This window comes from Dermacentor variabilis, chromosome 5 (genome assembly GCF_050947875.1).
Source record: "Dermacentor variabilis isolate Ectoservices chromosome 5, ASM5094787v1, whole genome shotgun sequence".
Taxonomy (NCBI): domain Eukaryota; kingdom Metazoa; phylum Arthropoda; class Arachnida; order Ixodida; family Ixodidae; genus Dermacentor; species Dermacentor variabilis.
In genome coordinates, this window is record NC_134572.1 from 180,925,485 (window position 1) to 180,938,797 (window position 13,313).

The window sequence follows — 13,313 nt, forward strand, 5'->3', positions numbered from 1 at the left end:
ACACCTACCATAATAAATTCGCTGTCCACGCCATTCAGAATAAATCCTTTAAATTACCATTTGTCAAGGCGCTCTTTGGCCATAACTGGCCCTTGTGCCATTAAAAACCACATATCATCATCATCTTCGAATCGTTTTCTAAATTTGCAACATTCGCCCACGTGTAATAGTTACATTACAGCCAAAAGCCGTCTTCCGCGCGGGGCCCCCGCAGGCATAGCGTGTCTAGAGGAGAAGCGCGAGAAAGGAGTCAGGCTGCGCATTACATGACGCGTCCCGGCGGTGGCGATGCGATGTGTCCCTACATTGCGTCGATGCAAATTGCGCTAGCGTGGATATTCAGCCAGAGATAGATTGTGCCGGATTTTCTTTTACGCATAGTTCAATGTTTATGAGATACAATTGATCTTGAATACCCATAAGATTCGTATTTGAGAATGAGAAACACCTTAATAATCCAAAATAATTAAAAGGGGTGAAATTTGGATTGCGAAATTTTCTTCAGTTTACAGCTATTCCCCATGCTGGGCATGCGCTATTTCTTTGGTGAATGTCAGTATTGTCATATATAAATCTCTACTGAAGAGCTATAAGTTATTTAAGTTAGGGCATCACCTCTGAAATTCTGCTACATGGGTGTTTGATCCGCGGTCAAGGATTTCTTCTTTCATTTCAACTAAACAGCCCGTTAAATTTACATATTTTCTCCTCTTCCTGTGCGTGTAATATTTAGTAAATAATTAGCTGCGAAGTGGCTTTATTGAGACTTTCCTTTTCAAATGCTCCTCCACCTTTCAACAGCACTTACTCTACAGCAGTCTTGGAAAAAGATTCGCGAATATAAGAATCCTTCCATTTCATGGCTCCCCATTAATGGGTATGACCCACACGTTCGGTAGAAAACAACGACAGCACTGGAGCGCGTATGCTCGCGCTGTCACCCCATGCACGAGCCGCCGGCTGGCACGCGCCAGGTCTTCGTCTTTGATCGAACGTCGAGTTCAGCTGGGCGTCTCCGGCTGACGGTGCACTCGAGCACCCGCAGGTGGCGAAGCCGTCCGAGGACCGGGCGCGCCTCTCCGACACAGGGGCACTTCGTCACCACGTGACACCGGAGACAGAGTCGCGTCAGCTACGTTCTGCATCGCAATACCAGATCCCCGGATCTTGCTCCCACTCTGCGTTTTGAGCAGCTCCCCGTTGGTGTAACAGGTAACCATGTTAACCTCTTTTATGACGCAGCGGGTTTCGGTTTTGTGGAATAACTTCCTTGAAGCGAGAGCTTAAGGGTCCCGTTGCCCATAAATATCGGTATCGTAGGCGTTGCTCGTGCGTCGACCGCATTTTGGCCGTGCATTGGACGCCAGCGAAAACTCCCGATGGAAGTAAATAATGTTCGCATTGGTGCCCAATTTCTCTGGGAGGTTCTTGTAAGCAAAGCAATCGAGCGGAAAAGAAAATTGGCGTTTAGCTGCAAATCGAACCCAGAACCTTCCGAATGGAAGACGGCCACGAGGGCTCGTTGGCTCAAGCGTTCCGCCGGGGTTGTAGTGAATGTTTGGTGGTCTTAGTAACTTAGTAAAGGTGGTAACTTAGTAAAATGTCTTAGAGAAACGCACTCTTGCATGCTAGGGAATTTAGTACAGTAATTAAGAATGTCCTCATTAGCCTGAAGTTAATGCGAGTGCTGGGATGGTTCATTGTACTTAAGCAAATGAATGCGTATGTATGTGTCAAGTACTCATAAACAGATTGAATTCTGACTTGGTAGTGTTTTAGAGAAACGTACTGACGCGTCCATTGCAATTGTGAGCATAGTAATTAAGACTGAAGTAAAGGTGCGTGGTGGTTCGATGAACTTAAATGACTTGATGTACGATGTATCGATGATAAGGTTCGAGCATATCTTTAATGAGTGCATAGGGTAAATTATTAAGTTAAAGGCAGGTGACATGTGAGTGTTCGGAATGTTCGTTGAATTAGAATAGATGTGATTGCGAATATCAAAAACGGGTTACTTGATTTAGTATACATGAGTGTCGTAGTAATTAGTGATTGATCTTCAATAGCCGCTTAGTGATTGGTGATAGATTGCGACTGGCCATTCGTGATAAAGAAATAGGTATGCGATGAGAACCAGCTCGTGGTCAAGGTATGAGAGCATGAGAAACAGTCAGCCACCCCTTAATGCTACCAAGTTCTACTGTAAAAGGCAAGGCTTAAGTGTCTCCCTATTTTTTTCACCCAAGCACTTAGCCCATATGGTAACGAGTCCTCTCAGATAGTTCTTCAGCTTTCTGCTGACATACTTTTTTTTTTGCCGTCGTTGCGCCTACTTGGATTGCAGGGATGAAAATAGCAAATATTAACTTTGTCTGAGAAGGTATCCTAGACCACTATATGGCGTGCTGGTCGCAGTGCCAATTGAGAGCAGGTTGCTTTGTGGCACAGTGTCAGATTACACTGTATAATTGTTGTTACAGTGATTATACTGAGAATAATTCTTTACTTCCAATGCGTAATTGTTTTACTTCTTTTCCGTGTTTAGAAGAGCAGATTATGCCCGATAATAAGTTATATGTTGGTTGAATAAAAGAGTATCTTGTTACGCACGTGTCGCGAATATTGTTTACGTTCTCGTACATACGCGAGCACCAACAAATAATGTCTAAGCTGCATTATTACATGTAATAATAGGGCACGAAGTCGATCCGTGGCCGAATTCGTTCATCGAACGATGCTAGACTTGCGTCTATGGAGATATAGGCGCGTTTTTGGTCACTACATCACCCAATACAGAGTGCATCAAAGGGAAAATTATCATCCACTAGACCATAGCCCGAAGCTACAAAGTCTGCAGTTTTGCTCTCAAAATTCGAATATTTTCAACAGAAAGTTTTCCTTTCACGAACGGTTTTGCACCTTGCAATCATCCGTAGGACTAATCAGCCGTTATTTGTGTCCTTATACTTGAAGTTGTCGTTTGATTCGGCCTGGCTCAGCGATTTGTTAGACTCTTGGTTATAGCAGAAACGCGTCGGTTCTGGTTTTAATATCTGGTTTAGATTGATTTTGGATTTGCTTTCGAATTTAGTGGCTACAGTTTGGTGGATGATACTTTTCTTCTTCATTAACCGTCCTCCATCTTGCGAGATTCCTCAGAACTAACCAGGCATGAAGATATGGTTACCTGTCTTACACTTTTGCAAGTTTTGAATTCCTCACTATGGCTGCCATATTATACAGAGCTCATTTAGAGCCATGAAAATCGTGCAAATCATGACGCACCCTCTTAGTCGCGACGATTTCACTTCCGCCAGTGTATGCGAGATGCCTTAATAACCGTATCATGCGCCGCATAACAAAGCCGCGCGCTGTGCCGATTTTCACCCATTGTGGGCAATGCTCCAATAATTTACAAACGATTCCAAATCTTTTTTTGTGCTCTGATCCCCTCTTTAAAACAGAATCATGCTTACCAGACGGGCTTCCGTCACACTCGACTTCATAGGGTAAAAGTTCTTCAGTAGGCTTCATAGAACAAGCGCTTAGTCAGCTGTTGATGCAGAGGTATGCCAAGAAGCTAGCGGTATCGACTGCGCATAGTGTTGCATGAACCGCCTTCTATTCCAAATGCCATCTGAACTTGTGATATCTCAGCGGCTCATGGCAGCCGCTCTGCGAGGAAACCCAAGTGTATATACATATCGGCGTCATTGTGGCTCAGGAGGTCAAAGATTTCACGGCTGTCAAACAATTTTTGCAACGCCTGAGAGAACATGATCTGCGCCTGAACGAATACCAAACCAATCAAAAGGAAGTGACTCCCGCACAGTATAGTGACCCGAGTGGTAATAGGACTGAGGACGACAAAAGCCTTGCATCAGTGTCCAGAACCACCTATGAAGTGTTGACCCATTAACTACCATGACAAAATTCTAACATGACTGCCAAGTATTATGGTACACTTTAAGCTCTTTTGGCAAAGGGTGCCACTCGGAACATGGCGAGCGACAATGTCAGGGTAGTTAAGAGCTTAAAATGTTCACTCAAACCGAAAATTTATGCTCATTTCCCCTTCTTAAGCACATTGCTTTTGCTTGTGACGCTACTCCAGTAGGTGTCAGAGCGCTGTTGATTCATCGAACTGGAGTAATCTACTACCCCATTGCTCCCGCATATTGACAGATTAAAGAAAATACAACTTGAAAAAGCACTGGCTCCTCTAGTTGGCATTAACCACTATCGGGGCTGCCTTTATGGTACCTTCTCTAGACTCTCAACAGGCCACAAGCTGCTAAAAGGGTTTCTCTTGGTGAGGATAAACACAATTAGGCCTTAGCAGGAGCTCACTATCAAAGTTCGTAATGGATGCTCGAAGGCTGCCGATATACCTGTTTTAAATGGGAAGGTTGAAGCATCACCAGTGTAAATGCATTCTATCATTCAACAAAAAGAAACCATGGCATTGATAAGATCGTGAAGGAATTTACATACTAGATGCAGAAAGCCTGCGCGATAGTGCTTAAGAATGAGACCGTTCCCTGCTCGTGCACGGTAACTTGCGTGAAATGAGGAGTTCTAATACGGCTAGTATCAATACCTGGAAAGGATAGTTGAACATTTCGTGCCTTATTTGAACAAGATATAGGAAGCATAAGTGAACTATGGGTTGGTGTTCCGGAATACCTGAGTTGTTGCATCAAGACGCCTAGTGGGGCTAGAATCAAAAGTCGGCCAAACCCACGCACTGTAGTAATCGATTTAAGGCAAGCTTTGTATGCTGTTTGCTTTGATTGAAGATAATTATCGGTGATGCTGACCGACAATGTTTAATTACTTCAGCGTTTAGTCCAATACCAGAGTGGCGTGCGGATGTTAGCGTTACCTTGGAGGCACCACTGCTCTTTGTCTGCGTAGTTCACAGAATATAAAGGGAAGCATATTTGCTTGCGTCTTTGTTTTGCGTCATTGTTTGTAACGTTTGTGAGGTTTGAGCATTATCGTTGTCTCACATGCCGCATGGCGACGTCGCAGAAGTGTTAAAATTTAAGTAGATCATGGGGCTGTACGTCATTCAAAAAATTGAATGATATGTATACATTGAACACATACATGCGCGGTCTGCTCCATGTTTCGATGAGTAGCGAGGACGCTCCTATTACATGCGGCGCTGCTTTCGGGCCAGGGTGTCCTCGACGCTGAGTTCACGCTTTGGAGCCATTTTCATAGCGTGTGTTTACGTTCTCCTTCTGAATACGTGGCCGGCATGCTATAGAGGCGCCAGCTTAAAGCGCACCCTTCAGGTTATGGACGATTGTAATGTTTACACTGTCACAGCCCAGCACGCGGCCTTTATAGCCAAGCACCTGCATTTGTCTCGAAGCAAGCACAGCACGTGCCATTCCCTGAGACTTTGCAACGCTGTCGCGGCGGTGCCGGGCCGGGATGTGTGGAAGCGAACACCACGCCTGGTACTGTTGCAAGAAAGCCAGCAGGGCACGCGAGCATGGATGAATTGATGGATAGGTGGATGGATGTTATGAGCATACCCTTTGGAACGGGCAGTGGATTGCGCCACCAAGCTCTTGCTATTATACTGCCTAATGTCCTACCTAGGTTAAAAAAGAAAAAAAAGAAACAACGATTAATTCCCATAACTAAGTTTTCTGACTCCCTATTGTGGACTTTGCTGTTCTACGTCTCCGTTTTTTGTCGTTTCCCTACTTCTCTTCTATCAATCTTCCAATCGCATCTTACTAATCTCTATTGCGGACATGTTTACCTTACCCCTGCTTTCGCTGGAACCAAGGGCTGCAAGGAGGCCAGTGATTCCTAAATCTACCGCGGGGCACATAGCTTAACATTATAAGAAAAGATGCTCCACCGTTCCCCTAGGTTAATTGCAGCAGGCACATGCTTGTTCGTTCTTATAAATCGCTTTATAAGTGCGTGTTCTAAAGCATCCTGATCTCACTTCGAATAGTAAGGAGCTTCCCTTTGAGTTATCAAAAATTGTTTCTTTCCTGATTTCGTTTTCTTCCGTTTAGTTAATCACTGCAGCTTTCTTTGCCATTGTCGCCACCCATGAGATTATTTCAGCCTCTCTGACTCTCCGCCTAACCTTCTTTGTTGCTGTGTGGCCAGGAGGCGAGCGCCATCTGTTGGTATTGCAGGAAACCCAGCAGCACACGCGGCCATACCGTCGGCGTAAGAGACGGAAGAAAGTCGGCGGAAGAGACAAAGAAAGTTTCACTTCAGTAACCTGGCCTGAACATTTCATCGTACAGGGTATTGAATTCAGGCGTTCAATGACTTGAGCTTGGATGCGCGGCATTTGCACAAGGTAGCGGAATGTCAGTGACACAGACACCAGTACCGTGGCCAGAAGCAGGGTAGAGCTACTCATGACTCCACATAAATTACAGAGGGCTCTTGAAGAAAACATCCGGTAAACCTATTAGTCAGTGCACTAATTATATTAGGGTGACAAGAATGCCCACTAAACACAAAGAAGCCACCATTGAAGAAATCAGAGAAGTGTTTGAACGGCTTGGTCTAACTCGCATGTTAGTATCGCCGAAGAGTCCCAATTGATCGCGCCAATTTCACACACCTTTCTTTGCCTACCACTTTTGCAATTGGCCATGCTCTAGAGCTGGTCATCTTACTCACGCAGTAACATCTGTTGCTATTGTAGTGACCTTGCATACTGTCAGTGCCAGTGATAGAATTGTTTTTACGAGGTTTTCCGTGACACGACGCCTGACCCGTCGGCGCATAATATTGACAGCTTCTCTGCGATTGTGCCAGGCTCCCTACTTTGATAATGTGCCGTGAACTTCTTTTTTTTACTTTCTGTGCTTCGCGTGCCGAGTAACGCGAAATCTTGCGGAGGTGATAGTATCATAGAAAAGAACTGCTCGGTGAAATCGCCACTGAATGAAACTGTTGCCATACTTAGTTCTGCAAGCTACACAATTGCAGCTGACGTAGGTTAGGGCTGCTCCTTACACGACTGTAAATAACGTGCAGTTGGTGTTATTTGCGTTAGAAAAATCTATATTCGTTAAAATATTGGCGAATATTAGCTTATTCACTCTCTACAAGGCATCAATGAGACACAAGTTTGTGTGCTTCGGCGTATGTCTCGTCGTACGCAGAACATTGGTGATGGCTTCACCTAATCGAGACTGCTTAAGCCATTTAGGCCGTCATCCACGGGTTGCACCATATTCTGGCCGGAGTTTGACCAGGCGTGCCGATATGCCGAGCGACGCGGCCACCTACTGCGTGGAAAACTTCGAGCCCAGGCCTCCACAGGAACTGGTGTGTACCGTGTGCAAGGGTGTGTACCGTGACCCCGTGGAAGGGCCCTGCCGTCACGTCTTCTGCTCCATCTGCATCAATGGCTGGCTTGCAGTTGGCACAATTCCCGGAACTGGAAGCTGTCCTTTGTGTCGCAGGGAGATGTCTGTGTCGCAGGTTGTACCCGTTGTTCCCCTAGTTAACAACATGATCGCACGCCTCACCATCCGCTGCCCCAACAGGGAGACCGGCTGCTCAGCAAAGGTGCGTAGCTATTTATTTGCTCACTTTTTCAACTGTAAGCTTGCAAGAATGCGAATAATATAACAAGGAGTGACCAGAAAAATGTATGCTTTATGTGTCAGAGAAATGCCGTATTACGCATGAATAGTGCTTTGTTAGTTTTTAGAATATGCTTTGCACGGAGGCGGGCTTATGGCTACACACCGAGTCATTGAACTGCGTCTCGACAGCTATCCAAACTAATGTTCCTGGTGACTGATTATGTATTCATGTAGAGTCTGCGACATTTTTTGGATATGGACAATGTGGCGAAATTCTCCGAACAACCGGCCATCCTCACAAAACAATTTGTCACGGTAACATAATTTCGTTATTTTTAGAGCAGTAGAACAGTAGGAAAATACATTCATTTGTTCAGCGTTGAACTGCATATAAGACTACTTGAAATTCCGTCATAGACGACCAATTTCAATCAATATTGTCAACGCCATTCTGTCCAATAAGCAAACAGAAGAACATGATAGGCTTTGGCGTCAGTTGCTGGCTCATCGCCGTGGTACCGCTTGACTCACGTGGCGCTCAGTTAAGCCCAGTACGCGTGATTCCATGCCGTAGCCGAAATGGTGTACTGCAGCGGGTAATGAGGCAAAGTCAGTCCTGGATTCAGTGATTAGACAGGGAGACAGCTCTTTCTGTAAAATAACTGCGTTTCATAGCAGCATTCACATACATGCAGCTCACTGTTTGCTTGAATCGCGCGGTACAATTCCGTATAGAAACAGTATGACGAGAATAAACGAACCGCAGATTATCAAAAAGAGCAATTAGTATTGTAAGCCTAGTTGTTGGCGATGGGAGAGTTGTGCTGCAGGTGCTCGTTTAGCAGGGGTGTCAGGCAGAAAAAAAAAGAACAGAAAACAAGCGTCCACACAAAGTGGCGTCTTGAGCGTCCAGGGATAAGTTTTCGCAAAAATAACAGCTGTTTCGCACTGATGTCCAGCGTTGACAGTGATAGCATGGTTTAGCGTTGCGCTCGAGCTCTTCGAACGCTGTTATAATGATGACATGTTTCGGAAGGTGTTTCAGTGTGCCTTGGCATCGCCAAAAAGGTCATGCCAGAAAGTAAGTGGGTGCCAGCGCTGTATATATAGCGTAGGTGGACTGCGCGTGTGTGCGCGTGTGTGAACGGTAACAGAGTAAGAAAAATCACATTTAACGAATACCACAAATCGTCTCAAATCGCTAAATTACTCAACGAGGTAGGCATTACTTGCTCAAAATTTTGTATGCAAAGTGAAGAAATTCTTGGTCAAAAACTATATGTTATAGTAATTGAATCGGCACACATTTAGCAGTTAACAAATTGAAGCCAGGGGCCTCTGCATGGAACGAAGTTTCAAACTAGCCACAGCTCTGAAATAAGTGGTATAAAGCTTGCATGAAAAATGCTCTTTTGTTCGACTCACTTTCTTAAGCAAACGCGTTGTACAAGGACGCTCAGAAATAACCGAAACACAAATGTATTTCTTCGATCTCTAAACTGGTGTCGACCTTAAATTCGTTTTTCAAATAGGTGTGAGCTGCGAACAATTGATCCACAATTCGTACGTACCAATATGTGCCGTAAAGCTAATAGTTTAGAAGGTAATAAGTTAAATTACAGTAATTGCTTCCTTTTGTATTTGTATGCATCGGCAAATACACGGATTTCATTGCAATCCAATTCAAGAAGTAGAATGACGCTATAGGTCACAGATGAAATAAAAAAGTTCGTTATAGTGTATGTCCAATGCAATACAATTTTTAGTGTGCATAAAGAAACACAAAATACAGATTCAGGTCTGCGAGAGCCTCAGAAGGCTTGAACGGAAGTGCCTGACAGTCAGGTCACAAATTGCACGCGGTTATTAGTGGAGTTAGCTATCAGCGGGTCGGAAAAGAATATTGAAGAAGCTATAAATACTGTTCTTTTAAACTTGAAGAATCCTGAGTATTTTCTGGTTCACATGTCTTCTCTTAGCTTCTAACAGAGGCATTGGTAATTTATTAAATATGGCTGGAACATAATATTGCCGTGTTCTTCAATACTTTGTTCCCGTCTTCAGAATCACATAGAATTCCTTCGGTCTAAGGCTACGGGCTGGTGTTTAGCGTATCTAAAAATGGGTATTGCAGAAGTGTTACAACATTACCATATTTTCGATACCCAGGGAAGGGAAGTTTCGCAAATTCAACAACTTGAAGACATCTGTTTCTTTCCTTGGACACATATCGTGTGTCATTATCGACAACAGTGAACGTAAAATGGAGTAAATTCTGGAGCTCCACCTAAGGGTGCATTGACTGACAATAAACAGTCAAGCCATGACGTAGCACACCGTACAGTAAAACGTCACAATAATTTTTCGCACGGAGATTGGTATAATACATCGGATATTGAATAATACACAGGAGACCGAGCACAACCTGTTACAGAGGTGGGACAAATGCGAGTTCCATAAGAGGTCACAGTCGAAAAGCAATCCAATATAACAGAATATAGGTATTTAACCGGTTGACATGTGCATGTATAACAGTCAGTGTAACAGTGCATAACAGTGTGTAAGAATAACGGTTTCAAAGGCAGGATTTTTTTCATACGGTTATTGAAACCCACAAGTTGCGTTTTCGAAGGGCTGACGCTTATTAAATTCGCCGCGAACCAGTCCACAGCTTTAGTTACCTTATTCTGTAAGGATCTACTTGCATCGGAGAGATTAGTTTCACAGGGTACAATAACTCTATCACCGGCGTATTGGTATATATGATCACCTACCACATTGGACAAATCATCCAGATAGATGTCAGATAATCCATACGGTATTTTCTTTTAAGCGGTGCAGGTTTTTATGAAAATTCTGGGAACTTAGAGAACGTGGTGCTTTTGTAAAGAAGTTGCAAAGCCAGGTGGACATACGCTGCGGCTAATAAGGTGTTTCACAAGTCGTATTACCAGTAATTCGTTAATTAACTTTCCTTAGTGTTTGAGAGAAGCTCAAATGTCAAATCTGGTAGCAGTCCTATTTTCATGCATTTAAAATTTTTTTGACATCCTATAGAGTTCTTCCTTAACTTTTTTTTTGTTCCGGAGTAACCTGCATGGGTTTTATTTGTAGCTTCGTGCCACATACGAATGGATGGCAACTTTAGCTTTCATACTGTAGTGATTGAAAGCCGCATAGCCTAGCGTGCATTGAAGAAATTTCGACCACGAATGCATGGGAGTCGCAGAGCCGTCTCCCAGGCATTCATTAACAATCGGCCAGCATTCTTCGTCCTGTTGGTGAGAAATCGGGGCTTAGTGACTGTGGGGCCTTAGCCCATGTGGTGTTAAGAGCGAAGAAGTGAATAAGAATCCGTACAGACGCTGGCGCGAGACATGCGATGGTGAGCTATCAGGGATGGGGAGACGGCAGCGAGGAAGCGGGTCGGCGTATCGTTATTCCTTTCTGGGCATAAGATAACATTCTAGTTCGTACTTGTGCTTGCGAAACTCAGCTGACTGCGTGATGGTCGGTCATGAACGAGAAGTGGCAGCTCCGAAGAGATAGGCTTCGTACAGCAAGACACCATTGCTCACTGATAGATTTTTGGCGACAATGACGAGCGAATGATTAGCAAAAGCAAGAACTAATTCATGGAAAATATGGTCGCGCTACCAAAGAACAGTGCCGAGACCATAACCGCCAGCGCCAGAGAGGAAGTTGGAGGGGAGTGCATAGGATCGGATCTCCACCCTAGTGGGTGAACGTGAGGGCCTAATTAAGAGGTTTCTTATGGCCTCAACGGAAGTGTACGGCAGTTGCAAGGAGTGGATGTATCGTGGAAGCAAGTACCACGAACTTCCGTAGGAAGATTCTGAAGTATAGGACACAAGGCGGAGGAAACGGAACAGGTCTTTTTGGCACAGCGGGTCAGTAAGGTTGACGACAGCGGCATTTTTTATAAGGTTCGGCCGATTATTTTCTTTCTAGAGAAACTGAGCCAAAACCTTAATAATCTCGCTTTCGAATGTGCTTGTTTTGTATCCTTAGCAAAATGGGGAAACTCGCCCAGAGCCTTGATAGTCTCGCTTTCAAATGTGCTTTTTTTGTATTTTGTGCGAGATAGGCAATCTTTTCGTCGAAGCATTGCAGATGCAAAAACGTAGAAGCAAATACGTTGATATCATCAAGAGAGCATACACGCAAAGGCATTTCTTCCATGTAAGGGCCGACTGAGTTTGCACAATTTTCACTAGATCTCTGTCACGATGTACAAACTTATCCCTGTGAGTGCTAGCCAGCGTCAATCATGGCAATGGTGATAGATGGAGCGCAACCTCAGAAGCAAAAGCCCTACCGTACTTACGCACCAGTCGTATGTGACCTTTTCATGGAGGCATTAGCGTAGTGCGTAGCTACCACGTACCGTAGTTCAGTGGATACAGCGCGCCATGAGCGTTGGTTTTCCCTATAAGTGCGAGTTCCTAAGCAGCGTTTACCCAGTTCACTGATTACTCCTCAAACGCTCCCCGCAAATTTTTGTCTTATTTACTGATGGCAATGATTATCTTTGATATGCTAGTTTCGTTTGTAATTAAGCTTTTTTAAGTGTTACAAGGGTGGACTTCAAGATTTCGCAAGTTTTCAATAGCTATTTACGAATTAAGATATTCTTCGCTATTTAATGTACTGAATGAAAATTTTATGTCTTGAACTAATTTTGTTCCAATAATGACAGCCCTTACATAAATGTAAGCAGCATTGTGCAACTTAGCGAATCCATATTACCCGTCATATTAGCACAGTGGCTGTGGCATTGCCTAGCTGAGTTAGACGTTGCGAGATCAATACCGGCCGCGGCGGCCGCATTCCTGCCACATTTTTGTCCGGCCGCATAGGCCGGGCATAAAGGCACGTTTAAGAGTTCTAGGTGGTAAAAAATTAACCGACGATAACGATATTCCGTAATGCGAAATTTGAGTGTAGCTGTATATGCATTTTCATATCGCGATATATAGGATAGCGCAGGCAACCTGTGTCGTGCGGCACGTTGCAAACGGAGCGAGGTGTAGCGCGACTCCCTCGCCAATCGTGAGATGGCGAGAGGCGGCGCGTGGATGACGGGTGGGCGCAATTCACAGCAGGCGCCGCAGAGAGCCCTCCACTAATGCAGCGCTTTGTTTTAATAGAGACGACGCTTATTACTCTGGCGCCAAGTCGCAGCCATCGTCGCCTCAAATCCTGTCTCGCGCGGCACTGCGCTTTTCTTCTCACACTTTCTCATACCGTACTCTTCCCTTTCCGCTTCATGGTTTCGTTACATCCTCCTCTTCCCTTTCATCTTCGCGGTCGCCGCGCTATCGCCGCGCTATCGCCGGCCTTCATCTGCCGCTGCGCTGTGACTATACGGAACAAACATAGCAATTGTATTGGCCATATAAACTCCTTAGCATTCGCTTACTGATTAAATTAAGAAATATGGTGTGACAAGCGAACAGTCAAACATAAATGCATTTCACTTGAGGAATCCGGACACAATGCGAAAACACCAGCGTGAAGGAGAGCGGCAACAGCAGCGAACAAATTTACCTTCGCCTCGCCTCTCGCTTTGGCTAAGCGACGAGCATACAGCGCCAACGAAGCTATCAGGACTTGGTGCACGTAGACTGTATACTCATCGCAGACTGTTTTAAATGTATGGCCGACATGGCCACGTTCAGTTGCGCAGTACTCTGGAGG

The 13,313-nt window shown here is 44.7% G+C and overlaps 1 protein-coding gene across 1 annotated transcript in view; it reads left to right on the forward strand.

Moving 5' to 3' along the window:
* Positions 1 to 881: 881 nt before the first annotated feature.
* The window catches only part of LOC142582052 (uncharacterized), a 37,500-nt gene continuing 25,068 nt past the window's right edge, over positions 882 to 13,313 (forward strand). The window contains exons 1-2 of the mRNA XM_075691474.1: positions 882 to 1,212; positions 7,164 to 7,572. Of these exons, the coding sequence (XP_075547589.1) occupies positions 7,174 to 7,572 (399 nt within the window). The 5' untranslated portion in view covers positions 882 to 1,212; positions 7,164 to 7,173. The remainder of the gene's footprint in view (positions 1,213 to 7,163; positions 7,573 to 13,313) is intronic.